At 36.8% G+C, this 18,614-nt stretch overlaps 1 protein-coding gene across 1 annotated transcript in view; it reads left to right on the top strand.

Moving 5' to 3' along the window:
- The window catches only part of NDNF (neuron derived neurotrophic factor), a 36,014-nt gene extending 27,524 nt beyond the window's left edge, over positions 1–8,490 (top strand). The window contains exons 3-4 of the mRNA XM_032146559.2: positions 1,936–2,060; positions 4,209–8,490. Coding sequence (XP_032002450.1) covers positions 1,936–2,060; positions 4,209–5,602 — 1,519 coding nt within the window. The 3' untranslated portion in view covers positions 5,603–8,490. The remainder of the gene's footprint in view (positions 1–1,935; positions 2,061–4,208) is intronic.
- Positions 8,491–18,614: the final 10,124 nt, after the last annotated feature.

Genomic DNA, 18,614 nt, shown 5'->3' with positions numbered 1-18,614 from the left:
AAGCATCCCTGAAGAAATGACTTTAAATGTGAGTATGAGTCACAAACCTCTGTAGTGACAGGGCCTCTGCCTACCTCACCTGTCTCTAGTCCTGTCACTACCCATTTAACTCTCTGTGCTCAAACCGCAAAGGACTTCTCTAGTTTCTGAACCCTACCCACCCTACCGTCTATGGGATGTGGTTTTCTCTGCCTGAAAAGAACTCCTTTGCCCCAACTCACATTTAAAGTCATTTCTTCAGGGATGCTTTTTCTTTAGTCTCAAAGATTAAAATAAATCTCAAGGAATGTTTGTTGGATGAATTAATGAGTAGTTTCCCATACATCCACTTTCACCACCTCCAAATCATTCCTTAAAACTGCAGCAAGAGGAATCTCCTAAAAAAGCAAATGTACTATGTGATTTCCAGCTGAGAGTCCTATCGGAGCTTTAGATTTTAGCTTTAGGGAAAAGTTCCTTAATTGTATGAGTGCAAGACTGTCTCAAAACAAACAAATAAAAAGACAAAATAGTAAAGCTATGAATAAAAGTCACTCATGTAAAAATGTGAATACAGCGTTATATTGCCAGAGCCAAACATACACTTTAGAACTAGGTTGCTGTGAAAATGTTCTCTTTTTTTTTTTTTTTCCAGAATTTTTTTTAAATTATATTTTAAGTTCTGGGATACAAGTGCAGAATGTGCAGGTTTGTTACATAAATATACACCTGCCATGGTGGTTTGCTGTACCCATCAACCCATCAACTACATTAGGTATTTCTCCTAGCAGTATCGCTCCCCTAGCCCCCCACCCACTGACAGGCCCCTATGTGTGATGTTCCCCTCCCTGTGTCCATGTGTTCTTATTGTTCAGCTCCCACTTATGAGTGAGATCATGTGGTGTTTGGTTTTCTGTTTCCGTGTTAGCTTGCTGAGAATGATGGTTTCCAGCTTCATCCATGTCGCTGCAAAGAACATGAACTCATCCTTTTTTATGGCTGCATAGTATTCCATGATGTATATGTGCCACATTTTTTTTTTTATTATTATACTTTAGGTTTTAGGGTACATGTGCACAATGTGCAGATTTGTTACATATGTATCCATGTGCCATGTTGATTTCCTGCACCCATTAACTCGTCATTTAGCATTAGGTATATCTCCTAATGCTGTCCCTCCCCCCTCCCCCCACTCCACAACAGTCCCCAGAGTGTGATGTTCCCCTTCCTGTGTCCATGAGTTCTCATTGTTCAATTCCCACATGCGGTGTTTGGTTTTTTGTCCTTGCGATAGTTTACTGAGAATGATGTTTTCCAGTTTCATCCATGTCCCTACAAAGGACACGAACTCATCATTTTTTATGGCTGCATAGTATTCCATGGTGAATATGTGCCACATTTTCTTAATCCAGTCTATCGTTGTTGGACATTTGGGTTGGTTCCAACTCTTTGCTATTGTGAATAGTGCCGCAATAAACATTCTTTTGAAATAGTTGCAACTACGTCAGAGTGCCCTCAAGTTAATGTACAAATTTATCACCAAATGTATGGAAAGCATGGCACCTATAGGGCAACAAACCTGGAAATTTTCTTGGTTGTGATTTAATTGCAATGACAGGGCCTGTGTTAAATAATACCAGACAACAGGTCAGTGTTGATTTTTAACTCAAAATACTTTGGGTTCAATGTCTTTTATTTCACACTGCATTTGTTGATGATAAATCTGGTTGCAGATCCTTGGGGCTGTTGGACTTCCACAGTTAATGCTGTGTCATGTTTTGTGTCAAATAGCCAATTTTATTAAACTGTGTTAAGGGAAAATACAATGACATTTTATGAAAATTTTATAAAATTTATAAAATGAAAAAAATTAAAACCAAATGATTTCTCTGGTAAGTCTTGATTGTAAATGTTAGAAGGAATTACCACGGTCTAAAGTGGTCCACTTTCCCACAGGTATTTCTTTGTGGTTGAAGAAGACAATACTCCATTATCAGTCACAGTGACGCCCTGTGATGCGCCTTTGGAGTGGAAGCTGAGCCTCCAGGAGCTGCCAGAGGACACGAGCGGGGAAGGCTCAGGTAAGCAGCAGGATAGATCTGCCCCTGGACCTTTGAATGGATGGTTTTAAAGCTTGTGAAACATACAACCTTCGTGTGTTAGTAAGAAAAGGCAGCATGGGTGCACAAGTGAAGCTGGAGATATGAGAAGGAGTTAAGGGAAGTGGGAGGGTGGCATCAGATGACACTGATCCTGATAAAAGGTTAGGAGAGACAGGTACGGGGACTGACGGCTTGAGGAGAAGGGGAGAGGTTTGGACTAGCCTCTATGGCTGTGGTTTGCAATCTTGTCTAAACATCCTAATCATGTATAAGGCTTTAAAAACTGCTGATGCCTAGATCTTGCAAAGGTCTGATTTGATTGGAATGGGGTGAGGTCCGAACTTTGGGATTTTTAGCCACACCCCCCAGGTGATTCTAATATACAGCCAAGGTTAAGAACCTCTGATCTCCAGGGAATAAGAGATGGAAACAGAGAAGCAGAGAGGCATTTAGTAGCAGTTAAAGGCCAAGATGAAAACAAAGTTAGTAGGATGAGTGGGCTAAGCATTTAAAGAAGACAGATGATGGAGAACAAATAAAATAAAAGAGAAATGAGAAGAGTCTGTATGGCACCCTGAAAGCTCTTTAAGAGCATCATAGGTTAAAGGTGAAGGCTTGTCAACGAGTGCCCTACAAAAGACTATATATATATAGTCTTTATATATATATGTATATATATATATATATATATATAACTATGTATATATATCTACAAAGGCTAGCTATAGTAGTTACAAAGAGGAGCAAACGTCGCAATTAGGAAAATTATGGAAGTGTCTATGGAGAGTAAAGAGACCAAGATACAGAAAACAAATCTTGATGGGCTTTTTTTTTTTTTCAGGACAGGGTCTTGCTCTGTCGCTTAGGAGTGCAGTGGTGTAATCTTGGCTCACTGCAACCTCCACCTCCTGGTCTTAAGCAATTCTCCTGCCTCAGCCTCCCAAGTGGCTGGGACCAGAGGTGCATGCCACTGCACCCAGCTAATTTTCTGTATTTTTGTAAAGACAGGGTTTCACTATGTTGCCTAGGCCGGTCTCAAACTCCTGAGCTCAAGCAATTCGCCCACCTCGGCCTCCCGAAGTGCTGTGATTACTGGTGTGAGCCACTGCACCTGGCCAAATCTTGATGTTTATATATCTGTTTGATGATTGTGTTTATCCCATAGTTTAGGAATATGAAATTCTGTATAGCTCACTTTCAACCTGCAGTGATAAGCTGGAAAAGGTTTCTTCTCACTGTAGCTACCCAGTCATTCACCAAGCCCTGGAAACTTATCTATACACTGATATCTGTGTGATATCTGATACTTACAGTAACAAAATATGGAAAAAATTAGTTTAGCTTTAACACTATTCCTGTGTTATTCCTGGGTGCACGTTCTATACGTTGAACCTTAAGCATTCTTATTTTATTTTATTTTATTTTATTTTAGACAGGGTCTTGCTTTGTTGCCCAGGCTAGAGCATAGTGGTGCAATCATAGCTCACTGCAGCCTTGAACTCCAGGGCTTAAGCAATCCTTCTGCCTCAGCCTCCCAAGTGCCTGGGACTACAAGCATGTGCCACTATGCCCAGCTAATTTTTTTATCTTTATTTCTTATAGAGACAGGGTCTCTCTTTGTTGTCCAGGTTCGGCTTCAAGTAATCTTACAGCCTCAGCATCCCAAAGTGCTAGGATAACAGGCATGAGCCATGACACCCGGCCAAACATTCTTACTGGTACTTTATATTGTGTATTTTAATCAGATTGTCAAGTCCTTCTAACAGTCGTGAAATTAGCAAAATGGCTGGCCATCCAAATGCAAACTGATACAATTCTTTTGGTAAGCAGATTGACAGTCAGGATTAATAATGTCTCAAAAGTTTACAGTCTCTGACCTAAAATTTTTACTAATTGGATTCTGCTCTGAAGAAATAATTTAAATTCAGAAAAGCCACACACATATATAAGAGCATTATGTATAATGGTCAAAATAAATATTATCTTGAATACATTTATAAATATTTTTACTGATGAACATGTACTATTTTCATAATGGAGAAAAAAATAAGATAAAAGGATAACTTAAGGTTGGCAAGCCACAGTGTATGCCCTGACAGTAGCCTGTGCTTCTCATGTATTTTCTAGGTGATCTGGAACCTCTTGAGCAGCAGAAGCAGCAGATCATTAACGAGGAAGGCACTGAGTTATTCTCCTACAAAGGCAATGATGTTGAGTATTTTATATCATCTAGTTCCCCATCCGGTTTATATCAGTTGGATCTTCTTTCAACAGAGAAAGACACACATTTCAAAGTATATGCCACCACAACTCCAGAATCTGATCAGCCATACCCTGAGTTACCCTATGACCCAAGAGTAGATGTGACCTCACTGGGGCGCACCACGGTCACTTTGGCCTGGAAACCAAGCCCCACTGCCTCTTTGCTGAAACAACCCATTCAGTACTGTGTGGTCATCAACAAAGAGCACAATTTCAAAAGTCTCTGTGCAGTGGAAGCAAAACTGAGTGCGGATGATGCTTTTATGATGGCACCGAAACCTGGTCTGGACTTCAGCCCCTTTGACTTTGCCCACTTTGGGTTTCCTTCCGATAATTCAGGTAAAGAACGCAGTTTCCAAGCAAAGCCTTCTCCAAAACTGGGGCGTCATATCTACTCCAGGCCCAAGGTTGACATTCAGAAAATCTGCATAGGAAACAAGAACATCTTCACCGTCTCTGATCTGAAACCTGACACGCAGTACTACTTTGATGTATTTGTGGTCAACATCAACAGCAACATGAGCACCGCTTATGTAGGTACCTTTGCCAGGACCAAGGAAGAAGCCAAACAGAAGACAGTTGAGCTAAAAGATGGGAAGGTAACAGATGTATTTGTTAAAAGGAAGGGAGCAAAGTTTCTACGGTTTGCTCCAGTCTCTTCTCACCAAAAAGTCACCTTCTTTATTCACTCTTGTCTGGATGCTGTCCAAATCCAAGTGAGAAGAGATGGGAAACTTCTTCTGTCTCAGAATGTGGAAGGCATTCAGCAGTTTCAGCTTAGAGGAAAACCTAAAGCAAAATACCTCGTTCGACTGAAAGGAAACAAGAAAGGAGCATCTATGTTGAAAATTCTAGCTACCACAAGGCCTACTAAGCAGTCATTTCCCTCTCTTCCTGAAGACACAAGAATCAAAGCCTTTGACAAGCTCCGTACCTGTTCCTCCGCCACCGTGGCTTGGCTAGGCACTCAGGAAAGGAACAAGTTTTGCATCTACAAAAAAGAAGTGGATGATAACTACAATGAAGACCAGAAGAAAAGAGAGCAAAACCAATGCCTAGGACCAGATATAAGGAAGAAGTCAGAAAAGGTCCTCTGTAAATATTTCCACAGTCAAAACCTGCAGAAAGCAGTGACCACAGAAACAATTAAAGGTCTTCAGCCTGGCAAATCTTACCTGCTGGATGTTTATGTCATAGGACACGGGGGGCACTCTGTAAAGTATCAGAGTAAGGTTGTGAAAACTAGAAAGTTCTGTTAGTTACCTTCTTATAGAGATATATTATGTAGAACTCCAGGAGGGATATTAAATCACTTTAAGTATAAACTGACTACTCCCACAGCTGAGAGAAGTTGTGACCTGTACTTGTACTATGGAAGGAAGGATATCAGCGTGTGTATATTGATGTTTATATGAGTAACTCTTGAAGGAGACTTGTTCTAGCGTGCCCCATGGTACCTAGTGTGTGTCTGATGCCGGTTGGTGTCAAAGATAGAGGACTTCTTGAAGGAACTTGCCATTCCCTGCTTTGACCACTGCATGAACTGCTTCTAAATTATTTTATTACCTAAAAATTTAAAATATGCCATTCATTGCACACACCCATAAATGCATTCCTCTCTATAGATGCTAGGATATATATATAAATTATTTTATAAATTCTTGTTTTAAATGTCAGTGTTTCTATGATTGTAAACTATTAAATTCTTTTCCTATTAAAAGTACAGATCTAATCTAAGTATTATTAAGTGGATAGCCCTCTAGTCAGTTATATTGCTATTGTAAATTCTTGTTTGTTGCGTAAAATGTTAAAATACTATACGTATCTCATGTACAAAGTTGACATACATTATATTCATGTACATAAAATTAAAGAGATTAGATTATATACTGTTCATTTTCCCAAGCAGCTACCTTGGTGTATTCAATTTCTAATCTGTCCTCAAAACTGTACCTTCTGTAGTTTGACACCAAAACAGATGCTTTTTAGTAATTAAAAAGGGATGCCCCATCTCTCTAAAGTTATTATGGCATTAGAAATAGGTATTAAAATTTGTATTTTTGACGTTGAATGGGAGCCAGCTGTTAGGAGAGTTGAGAGAGCTACAATAGACTTGTTTTAAAAGAATAGGACAAGCCAAACACTAACTCAACTAGTATTCAACAAATTGTCCATAATAACCTAAAATATATCACTTTATAAGCATTTATTTTAAGTACAAAATTGAGATATTTCAAGTATTTTCCATCTGTTTGAATATTAGCAAAATAGTTAAATAATTATTTTAATCCGTAGCTCACGCAACTTAACAAACACCAATCAAGACTTTTATTAGTAAGAAGAAAACTAGGAAAGCTCTTGTTTTATAACATTAATGGTCTGCTACTTTTAACTTTGATTTTTCGTGGATTTTTTTAAAAGTAATTTCAAGTGTAAGAGACAATTTAGGCAAATCATAACAGAAATATTTTATCAGAGACTGTGCACAAAGGGCACTTTTAGGTAGCTTCATTCTCCACAGGTTCTATACATAAATCATGAGGTGTTAACAAGAATATTGGTCCAGGAATCAGAAAAGTCTGGAATTTACAATCACCTAAAGCAATTATGACTTTAAGAAAATCTGCTACCTCCCATAATCTCCCTTTCCCACCTGTTAACATTAGGTGGTGATAGATTTAGATGAGATGACATTGTTAGATACTTTCTATTATAAGAGGCTGTCTTTGGTAGAATTCTATGATTCTAAAGTGCTGTGACTACAAGTGTGGACAGGTATAATCCCTTTACCTCTACACTGCCCCCTGCATGCTGACACTGCCTTTCACATGGTGGGCATTCAACAGCAACATTCCTGTGGAGTATAGACGGCTATGACTAAGGTAGTGTAAGTGGTGGTCCTTATAAAATATGCTCTGCTTGCCTTAGGAGAAAATAGTTCCTTAAAAACGTTCTCATCCAACTTCTCAGTGTTAAGATATCTAAACAAAAGTGACCACATCTATACACAACAGTAATGACACCTGAAAGAATTTTTAACAGATAAAGAACAGTACCCCCATGGTTATGTAACCAACCAACTAGGAAGGAGAGACTTTAAAATTGACAGCATCCCAGAGATGTTGTATCCTAAGTTATGAATGTGCTGCCGTTGAGGAAAAATCAGCTTTCTCATATTACTCACATATATAATATTACATAACAATGTGTTAAATTGGACTACAGTGAATCAAAGAGTTACTGCAGCTTCTGAAGGTGACAGACTTAACTTTCAGATATTGCTTAATGCCTGGGAAACCCTGGGAACCACGCCAAGTCAATTTAACCAAGCTTTTGCTTTTTAGCCAGCTGTGATGGTGGTTTCTACATAGTCTGGATAAATCCAAGAATTCTTTCATGGCCCCAGTGAAATTTGCCTTTTTGAAATTATTTGGAAAATGAAATACACATTATGAAACTTCTATCACTCCTAAAGAAAGGAGAAAACCTATTAAAAATGAAGCTCTCTTATTTACTAATGCATTTCTATTTCAGGAGCATTTGGCTAAACTGGGGACAAAAAACAAAAACTTGTTCTTAATTAACAAAAGAACTAGAAAGAAGCTCATATGAAAGCACCACCTTGTGTTCAGTAAGTTTCAGGATAGCTCTGTTGACAGCAGGGCATTTAGAGAGTCCCAAGTATAGTCATGTATCATTGGGGAGGGAAGAATCTTTGAGGACATCTAGTTTACAATCTTTATTATTTTTCAGGTGTAGAAAAGAGATTAAAGATCATAGAAGTCAGAATAAATTTGTAAAAGTTATAGTCAAAACAGCTAAGAAATGGCATTGCCCAGACTCCAAAATCCTGACCAGAATATAAATCACCAATTCTTGGTTTAAAGGGGTTATTTGTGAATCATTTTCCAAAAAAAGAAGTACACTTTTTGTGTTACTTACCATTTCAAAGAAACTTATTCTTCAAGACCATTTCAGATTTCCTTAGGAATGTATGTGTTACCCATAACTGACCACTTAAAACTTGTAAGAAAAAAAACGTTATGGTCACTTTGTTATTTTTAGAGACAAAGTATTTCTAATCTAGGTTTGCATGCACATACAACCTTGAGGCTGTGAGATCATTAGTCAATTGCTTTAATTATAAGCCCTGTTTTATAATCTAAAAACTAATAAACATCTATAAGAATTATAACAGATTATTTTCTTCATTAAATTACTTTTGTAATCAAGTTCTAGATTAAATGTTTAAACATGCACTAAAGGATTAGTGCTGAAAAGCACTTATTTTCATTACTCAGAACACATTTGAAAAAATGATTTTGATATGATGAAGAGGCTTAAAAAATGACAAAGATGAACTTCAGAGTTTGAAAAAGGCTTAATGATTCTTAACGGTTTGACTCTGAATGAAACCACACATGCGCGCACGTGCACACACACCTACACTTTTGTATATATTCAAGGGATCCATTGTAGCTGAAACCAATCCAGTATCCCTTCCAATATTACACCAATCCCTTCTAGAGATTATCTAGTTCTACCATCTCATTTTACAGATGAGGAAATTGAGGCCCAGTTAAGACTAGAATCCAGATTCTCTTACTCCCAGTTTAATGTCCACTCAGGACTTCATCTTAAGCACTTCTTCACTATAGAAAGCATGGGACAACTCACCCAGAGTATTATTCTTTGTCTCTATTCACTGGCTGGCTTCAAAACAACACAAAAGCATCTAACTTGGAGGACAATGTCATCTGGAGCATCTCCAGCCACTTCCTTCCCCCACTCTGATAGGGTGTGACAGAGATACAATTGGCTGGGAGCCTGCCTTCTGGCCCTCTCCCTATGACCAAGTAGAGTGATCACTGCCAGACTTTAGCTGATCTTTACATGTAGTTGACCAAATGACCTGGGAAGCATCAAGGCACCCTCACAGTTGTGTTTCCCCAGAGAGTTTTAGCCAGAAAAATATAGAGTCTTTGGGGATTTGGGCCTTTGTTGTTTTGAAAGTGGGAAGTAGGAGAAAGGAGAAGAGGGAGAGAAGTAGGGTGTGGAGAAAAGTATAATTTTATCTCATTTCTTTCTCTGAGAGATCTAAGAAGTCAAGAGACACAGAGATCCAGTGTAACTTGATTTTATTAATGCTTGCATTCTGTCCTTCATGTAACCTTACGCTAGAGCATTAGACCTGGATCGCCATCCTCTCTGTCAGAATTGCATCTCACTGATGGACATTTTCATTTCCCAGGAGTGGTTGATCATGCACCTTGGCAAGATTTCCTTCATTTCTCTTTACAGTCCCCATTCCTAACCTTTGAGAAACAGTCATCAAAGTATAGAAGTAAAGTCTTTTAAAATGCCTTTCCAGATGGACCCTTAGAACTCTTTGAAAGGTATTTGTAAATATTCACTCTAAATGTAATAGAAATAAAAAGCTGTAGATCTTCATTACAGAAAAACCATTAGCTCAAGATTGAATAGTTCAAGGTCTTAGGCACAGTTTCATGTTATGCTGTCATTATTTAGATGCCAAGAAAGAAAGGGTGGGATTGGCTATCCCACAGTATAGCGGGGAGGAGGGCAGTGCAGGGAAGGACACTGATTCCTAGTAAAAGATCTATTAAAAAACAGAAATAAGAATGAAGTACCAGAATGTAGTTTATCATCCTTTTATGCTACAGAAGAGAACTTGCAAGACAGTGTAAGGTTTCCCTGGAACTTGTTAGAAATGTCATCTAGACGTCGAGCCAGGAACACAACCAAGCAGCCTTCCAGGATGTAGTCAGGCCCCAAGCCTCTTCAGAACTGGGAATAATGTTTTGAATTGAAACAGGGGTGCAAAACAGAGAGGTCAGAGCAGATCAATACTGGTTATGGGTGATGAGATCCAGACAGAACAGTCTCGAAAAAAATAACTGTCTTACAACGAGGGGGTGTGATGGATGTGTTATTTTTTGAGTCTAGTAGTATTACTGTCTGAAACTGGTCAGTTTTTAGGGGCAACTTCAAAATGTTATTTGTGTCTCTCTTTTTAATACCTGCCAAGATTAATACCCAATCAAATACCATGACTTGGAAATAAACAAATATTCATTTCTTGTCTATAATTACCCTTTGGTATAATCCTTTCAACTTGTGTAAATAGGATATAACAGAATAACACCAATAGTTGTTTTAAGATAGACTGAAAAACCCAAAATGCCCATATTTAATTATAACTCTGACAGTAGTGTGTTTCTGAGAAAAATTGTTTATAATAAACAGAACCAAGTATATGAATACATCACAGGCATAGAAGTCTGACTGTTCATTCTCATCCTTTCCTATAAAATGAACTCAGACCTATTTAAATAGGATTAATATATTAGTTCCTTTCATCATGCAGGCCTGATAATTTCCACATTCCCAGACCAAAAAACAGTTTTTGGAAGAAGCATGCCACCCTCAAGAACCACTGGTAAATGTCTCACAGGCATCTGAATTTGTCTGACCTGGTTTGTGCTCTGTGTGTCCATATGGCTGAAGTAACACGATTGTGGCCCAACTAATGTCACAGTTATAACAATAGACATAGATTGCTACATGAGCAATTTGGTAAGAGCAACTGATCTAGTCATAAATATGGCCCATTTCCAATGGTTGAGTTTCCGTGTATCACAGTAGCTACAGTAGCTTTAGCAACATTTGATGTTTCCAGCTCTTCTGGATGTGGTAAGAACTTTAAGTGAGAGGGACAAACAAGCATATGTATACGTTTTAAATAACCAAATAAAATTCAACCCATTTTATTATGGTAAAATATAACTTTAAAAACATTTTTAAAGAAATAGCAGACTCTTGGTTGACTATTTTAAAAGAGTAATATTGACTATCTCCTTCCTGCTCAATAAAGCTTGTCATTCTTCCTCAAGTAAAGAGGTCAAGCTGTAAATTACAGATTGTGGAATTTTGCCTTCTATTATGCACAGGATCCCAGGTTCTGTTGGGTTGTCCTGGGGTGATCTTCAGGTATGGAAAAAGATGATATATGAAAACTGGGTAAGAATCACAACATTTACATCTAAATTGAATTTTGTGCAAGTTCCATTGACTAATGGCAGAGAGCTGTGCTTCAAATACAGCTGTGGTCTGAGCAAACTTGGCTGCTCTAAATACTGAATGCCAGTTCCTTTGCCAATTCCATGGGCAAGCATTCCAGGAGGCTTGAGTTAAAATGTGCAGATAAACACTCAGTTCTGGAGTTTTTTGGTGCCAAAGCATACAGAATACTTTATGTTCTGCTATGGAAAGATTGGAAGAACAGAACTTCTGTTTTTTAGTATCTCTGAAGATTTAAAACACTTCTTAGACTACTTATTACCTTTCATAAAACTCACTCCTACTTTAAAAGTTTCCTGGTGGCTTACCTATATTAAAAAGAGGAAAAGAATTCTTTTTGATTCCGCTGAGTTTTCTCTTCTCTATTGAAGTTAAGCAAGCTAATAAGAGGACAGCAGAGGAAAGAGTGCAGAAGTGGGACTTTGGGCATTTTCTTAAACTTCTGTGGGCTTGAGCTTTCTCATTTGTAAAATGAGAAGGGTGATGATCTCCTAGATTCCTTTTTGGAGAAGCAGGGAAACTAACAACCTTTAAGCACATACTGAGTGCCAAGCATTTGAAATACCGTTATTTAATCCTTATAACAACCCTGAGATGGAGACATTATTGTATTCTCATTAAGCAGAAGAGGTACCCAAAGAACAAAGAAATTATATAATGTGCTCAAGGTCACAAAGTTAATACAAAATGGAGCTGGAATTTAAATGCAGATACATCTGGTACCAAATGAATGCATTTTTCCACATCCGCCTGTATGCTTGTGAGTTCTAGTGCTACTTAGTGAATCTCACCAGAATAGAATACATGACGAGTCCCTTACTAAAACTGGAGAAAGTTAAAGTATATTAAAGCTTGGCCTGCATATTTATAAACAAGTTTTCTCTGACATAGATAAATATCAAGCATTAGGGACAGAATACGAATAATTGACAAAGTATTGCTAAGTTGCTCTTATTGTGTAGAACTTTCCCATTTTAATGGTGACGCATATTACCATAACAACTTTGCTTGGTATTTGTTTGTGTTTTATTATATAGAGTTTGATGTAATGCTTACATATGGCATAATGTGTCTTTAATATGATGTTAATAAACCTTTATTTAATGCTTTTGTTTTTTAGCATATAAAGAGTTGTCTGTGGTTGTCTTTGTTTTTCTTTCTGCTTTGCCCTTGCACATGTTTGACTTCTGTTATCATTTTTTAATAGCAGATGTTTACTGGGCCTTCATTAGATACCACATCCTGATATGATAGTTATAGCCTGAGCTGAGGCATCTTTTTAATCCACATAACAACTTTATGAAGTAGACACTGTTGATTTTCCACAGTTTACTGATGAAGAAACCAAGGTTCAGAGAAGTTAAGTAACTTCCCCAATTTCATGCAGCTAATACGGGGTGCAGTTTTGTGTCCAATTCAGGGTTTTAGATAACGCCAGGGCAGGAAGGGATGATACTTATTTACTGCCTTTGGGAAAGATCCTCTGACTTCTATCCAAGGAACTCATTGGCATAAATCTACTTTTAAAGTTTGTTAGACTTGTGTTCATTCTACAAAGCACTTGTTTTGATGGCACATCAGATACTTACTATTGACATTCTTGTGATTTACTTTATTACACTTTTGTTTCTATATAAATTTTTCCTCATGTACTTCAAAGTGAAGGAGTTCACACAGCCACTTCCACAGTCCCAGGCTGAGAGCTAGTGAACTTCATGTCCTGCATGGGAAAGGAGCCGGCTGATGACAGGATTCAGGTAGCATCAGCAGGGCTTGTTTGGTTGGACTCCATCCTGGACAGCTCTAGGGAGGAATGATGGCTGTGTTGATTCTCTGGGTCCTCCTCCAACTTGAAAATATTTTTTCTAATTGCTAAAGTAATATTATAGATATATATAAACTACAAATTACTGAAACACGTGACATGAAACTTGAACATTCGCCCTGATTATTTTCCCCAAAGAAAACTATTTTTTAACAATTCTACTTGCATTCCAGTACTTTTTCTTTCCTGTTCATAAAACAATATTTATTGTCTTTCATTTTTATCAAATATGGAATTATACTGAATACACAGTTTTGCTTTTTTCATTGAATTTGATATTTTGAGTTACATTCCCTGCCAACTTGACCTTTAAAAAAATAAATTCTTCCCAGACATTCTCCAATGATTTGTGAAGGTGTGTGTCTTATGAACACACATATTAAACCATCCTCAAATTTAATGCTGAACCATCACCTACGTCTTCTATGTTCACTGTTGCATATGAGCTGCCTCTCCCAACAAGTAACATATTCTAGAACTTGTCTTCATCTTTAGGCTCATCAGTATCTTTGTAGGGGTGTTTCCCAGATAATATGGGATATTGCTTAGGGGTTCATGGACACATGATTCTAAGAATCAGACAAATAAACGTAAGTTAAAAGAAAATGTTCTTAAAGCCCAATTAGGTGTTTTTTATATCAAAATTTTACTAAATACTGTTTCTGTCTCACACTAATCAAGTTGATATTTGGTGAGTAAAGATGACATTCTGTGTAGAAATTTTTCCTGAGTACATGTGACAAAGAGGTTGGGTTAAAAGCAGGTCATCCATCCCGGTGGAGTGGGATCGGAAACAAAAATAATAATAATAAAAAATAATAAATTTTAAAAAGCAGGTCATCACCTGGTGTCTTTTACTATCTCCCCACAAACCTCTACCCCCCAACACTTGATCTAATCAAAGCAAGGAACCAAGTATTTTCTTTTTTAAAAAATTTTAGTTTATTGTGGTAAAAACACCTAACATGAAGTCTACTTAATAAAAAAGTTTAAGTGTATGATACAGTATTGTTGACTATAAGTACGATGTGCGTAGCAGATCTCTAGAGCTTACTCATCTTGCTTGACTGAAACTTTATGCCCATAGATTAGAACTCCCTATGTCTTCTCCCCTCAGCCTCTGACAATCACCATTCCATTCCTTTTTTTTTTGTAAGACAGAATCTTGCTCTGTCACTCAAGTGCTGGAATGCAGTGGTATAATCACAGTTAACTGCAGCCTCGACTTCCCCAGGCTCAGGTGATCCTCCCACCTCAGCCTCCCAGGTAGTTAGGACTACAGGTGTGTGCCACCACACCTAGTTATTTTTGAATTTTTTGTAGAGAGGGAGTTTCCGCATGTTGCCCAGGCTGGTCCCAAACTCCTGGCCTCAAACAATCCACCTACCTCTGCCTCTCAAAATGCTGCAACTTACAGGTGTGAGCCACCACACTCAGCCTTCCTCACTTTTACTCTATGAATTTGACTATGATGGATACATCATATAAGTGGAATAATGCAGTGTTTGTCTTTCTGAGACTGGATCATTTCACTCAGCATACTATCCTCAAGTTTCATGCATATTGTTGCATATTGCAGAATTTACTTCTTTTTTTAAGGTTGAATAGTATTCTAATGTATGTATTTGCCACATTTTGTTTATCCATTCATCAATGGATGAATGAATCTAAATGTCAATGGACATTTAGATTGTTTCCGTAACTCAGCTACTGTGAATAGTGCTACAATGAACATGGGAATGCTAATATCTTTTCAAGATCCTGATTTCAATTCTTTGAATAAATATCCAAAAGTGGGATTCCTGGATCATTTGGTAGCTCTATTTTTAATGTTGGGGGAAACTTCCATATTGTTTTCCACAGTAGTTTTGTCATTTGCATTCCTACCAATAGTTTTCAGGGGTTTCAATTTCTCCACATCCTCACCAACACTTGTCTTTTTTTTTTTTCTTTTAATAATGGCCTCCTAACAGGTGTGAAGTGATATCTCATTGTAGTTTAAATTTGCATTTCCCTGATAATTAGCTATGTTGAGCATTTTTTTCATAAACTTGTTGGCCATTTGTATGTCTTCTTTGGAGAAATGTCTATTTATGGCCTTAGCCCATTTTTTAAATGTTGTTTTTAATAGACACATAATAATTGCACATATTTATGAGGTATAGTGCAACGTTTTGATACAGGTGTACATCGTGTAATGATAAAATTAGGATATTTAGCATATTCATCACCTCGAACATTTATCATTTTTGGTGAGAACATTCAAAATCCTCTTTTCTAGCCATTTTGTAATGTATGATATAACATTGTTAATCATGTCATCCTATTGTGCAATAGAACACCAGAACTTTTCCCTCTTATCTAACTGTAACTTTGTACCCATTGACCAATCTCTTCCTATCCCCTACGTCCCACTACCCGGTTATTAGTTGTTTCCTACTGAGTTATAGGAGTTTTAAAACATGTTTTGAAGATTAACTCTTTACCAGATATATGATTTACAAATATTTTCTCCTGTAGGTTCCATAGAACCATAGCCTTCTCACTTCGTTGATCATTTCCTTTGCTGTGCAGAAGCTTTTTAGTTCAATATAATCCCAGTTGTTTATTTTTATTTTGTTGCCTGTGCTTTTGGTGTCATATCATGCCCTTTCAAAGTAAATCTTCACTCTACATGTATTTTTGAATCACAATTAAATATTCTGAAGGTTTTGATAGTTTCTTGGTTGGGTAGCGGGTAGTGGGAAGAGAAAGACTCTTACCTTTTCATCTATTATTGCCAAACAATTCTGGCATAGGTGAAAAAGATAAACATCTTCAAGCTATCTGGCGGCTTTCTCCTTTGCATGCTGCTCTTTGGAATATTCAGGCAGAAGACTGACACGTGGCAGGCACAAAAGAAGACAGAGATGTGGGTTCAGTGTCTGTTGTCTGGGGATTAAATGTCACGACAGTTGTCTCTGTAAAGAGCTTGAGCAAAAATACTTTTAAAATTTCCATTTCATGCTCATTCCAAATTCTGGTTAAGTGAAGTGACAATAAAAAAGTAAACTGAAACTAATTTCAAAGGATCCATAGAGGACTGAGACTTGAAAAGTATATTTAAGCAGTATATAGTAAAAATTTTTATTGCATCTGCATGTGAGGTATGATAAAATATACAGTTAATGCTAACATCTGGTTTGTTGTATATGTCCTGATTTTATGTGTATTTACAGGAATGTATGTGTGTTTTATATGAATAAACAGAGGATGTACGGTTATGTATAAAAACTATATACGGCATATATTAACCATGACATACTTGACTTAGATTTACGTTTTCATGTTCCAGAATGAGAATGCCTTTTAACTTTTCATTTTTCCTTCTCACACTTCCTTTGTCTGGTTTTCTTATAAACGTTATCCTTGCCTCACAAAACTAATTGGGAGACATTCCTTCTCTAAGAAAAAATTTGTATAATATTAGGAATTATTGTTTTCTTGAATATTGGATAAAACACAGCTGTGTTTTATCATATTTTATTATCTTTTGGGGTGTTATGACTACTTTATTATTCTACTTCATTACTGATTATATTCTATTCAAGTTTTTTATTTCTTTTTGAGTCAAAATTTTAATTTATATTTTTCTTTAAAATTTGCCGTTTTGACTTAAATTTTCGAATTTATTGCCCTCAAGTTGTTCATAGTATTATGTTACAGTCTTTAAATATTTTACCTATTTATAGCATTGTTTCCTTTATTATGTTTTAAATTGTATCTTATCATTTTCTTAAAAATCTTTCCAAGAGTTTACCTATTGCTGTATTTTTTCAGAAGCAGCAGCTTCTAGTTTTATTAATCTTCTTAACTGTTTCTTTGTCTTATGTTTTGTTGATTTCTAATCTTATTGTTATTATTCTCTTCCTTCTGCTTTCTTTGCATTTTTACTATTTTTCTAATTGCCTGAGTTAATCATTCAGCTTACTAATTTTTATGTTTTTACTTTCTAATATATGGTTTTCCAACCCTACATTTCCTTGTGAGTGCCACAATAACATTCCCTTTGAGTATAACTCAACTACTATTCTATTTGTTTTCATATAAAATGTTTTGTTAAGTGATAAGACATTCATAATTCTCACAATGATTTCTTCTATTATTCAAGAATTGGAGTATTATTTTCTTTTGGTTACTTATATAGACAATTTTATTATGGTCAGAGAATGTGGTCTGTGTGCAATTAATTCTGTAGGAGTTATAGTTATTAAGATTTGTTTTGTGTCTTATTCATGTTCAAGTTGTATAAATGTTTCATGAGAGCTTGTAAAGAACATGTATTCTCAAACCATTAAGTTTCTACAGAAAATATGCCCGTTCACACAGCTTGTAAATTGTGTGCCTCAAACATTCTATATCTTGGCCGGGTGTGGTGGCTCACGCCTGTAATCCCAGCACTTTGGGAAGCCAAAGCAGACAGATCACAAGGTCACGAGATCGAGACCAGCCTGACCAACATGGTGAAACCCCGTCTCTACTAAAAATACAAAAATTAGGTGAGTGTGGTGGCGTGCCTATAATCTCAGCTATGGGAGGCTGAGGCAGGAGAATTGCTTGAACCCGGGAAATGGAGGTTGCAGTGAGATGAGATCGGGCCACTGCATTCCAGCCTGGTGACAGAGTGAGACTCCATCTCAAAAAAAAAAAAATTCTATATCCTTTCTTTTTTGGTTTATTTGATACATCATTTCTGAGAAAAGTTTATTAAAATTTCCAACAATTGTAGAATTATCAAATATTCCATGTAATGTTGTTAGTTTTTGCTTTATATATTATAAAGTTGTGTTGCTATGTGCATACAAGCTCATTATTTATAACTTTTCAATGAATTTCTTTTATATCATTAAAGAATAATATTTATAGTAAATATTCATTTCCTTAATCAAGTTTTTTGTCTAATATTTTTATTTCTACCCCAACTTTCTTTAGATTAGTAACTGTTTGGTACAGCTTTCTTTTTTTTTTTTTTTTGCCCCTTTACAAATATGTTTAAATTACATTTCTTTTGAATAGCATAATGGTAAAATACACATGTGATATGGTTTGGCTGTGTCCCCACCCAAATCTCATCTTGAATTCCCATGTGTTGTGGAAGGGACCTGGTAGGAGGTAACTGAGTTATGGGCAGGTCTTTCTGTGCTGTTCTCATGATAGTGAATGAGTCTCATGAGATCTGATGGTTTGATAAAGGGAAACCCATTTTGCTTGGCTCTCATTCTCTCTTTTCGTGCTGTCATTCATGTAAGACGTAATTTACTCCTCCTTGCGTTCTGCCATGATTGTGAGGCTTCCCCAGCCACGTG

Source organism: Hylobates moloch, unplaced genomic scaffold, assembly GCF_009828535.3.
Source record: "Hylobates moloch isolate HMO894 unplaced genomic scaffold, HMol_V3 SCAFFOLD_3, whole genome shotgun sequence".
NCBI classification, from domain to species: Eukaryota; Metazoa; Chordata; class Mammalia; order Primates; family Hylobatidae; genus Hylobates; species Hylobates moloch.
This window is presented reverse-complemented; position numbering and strand designations above follow the sequence as displayed.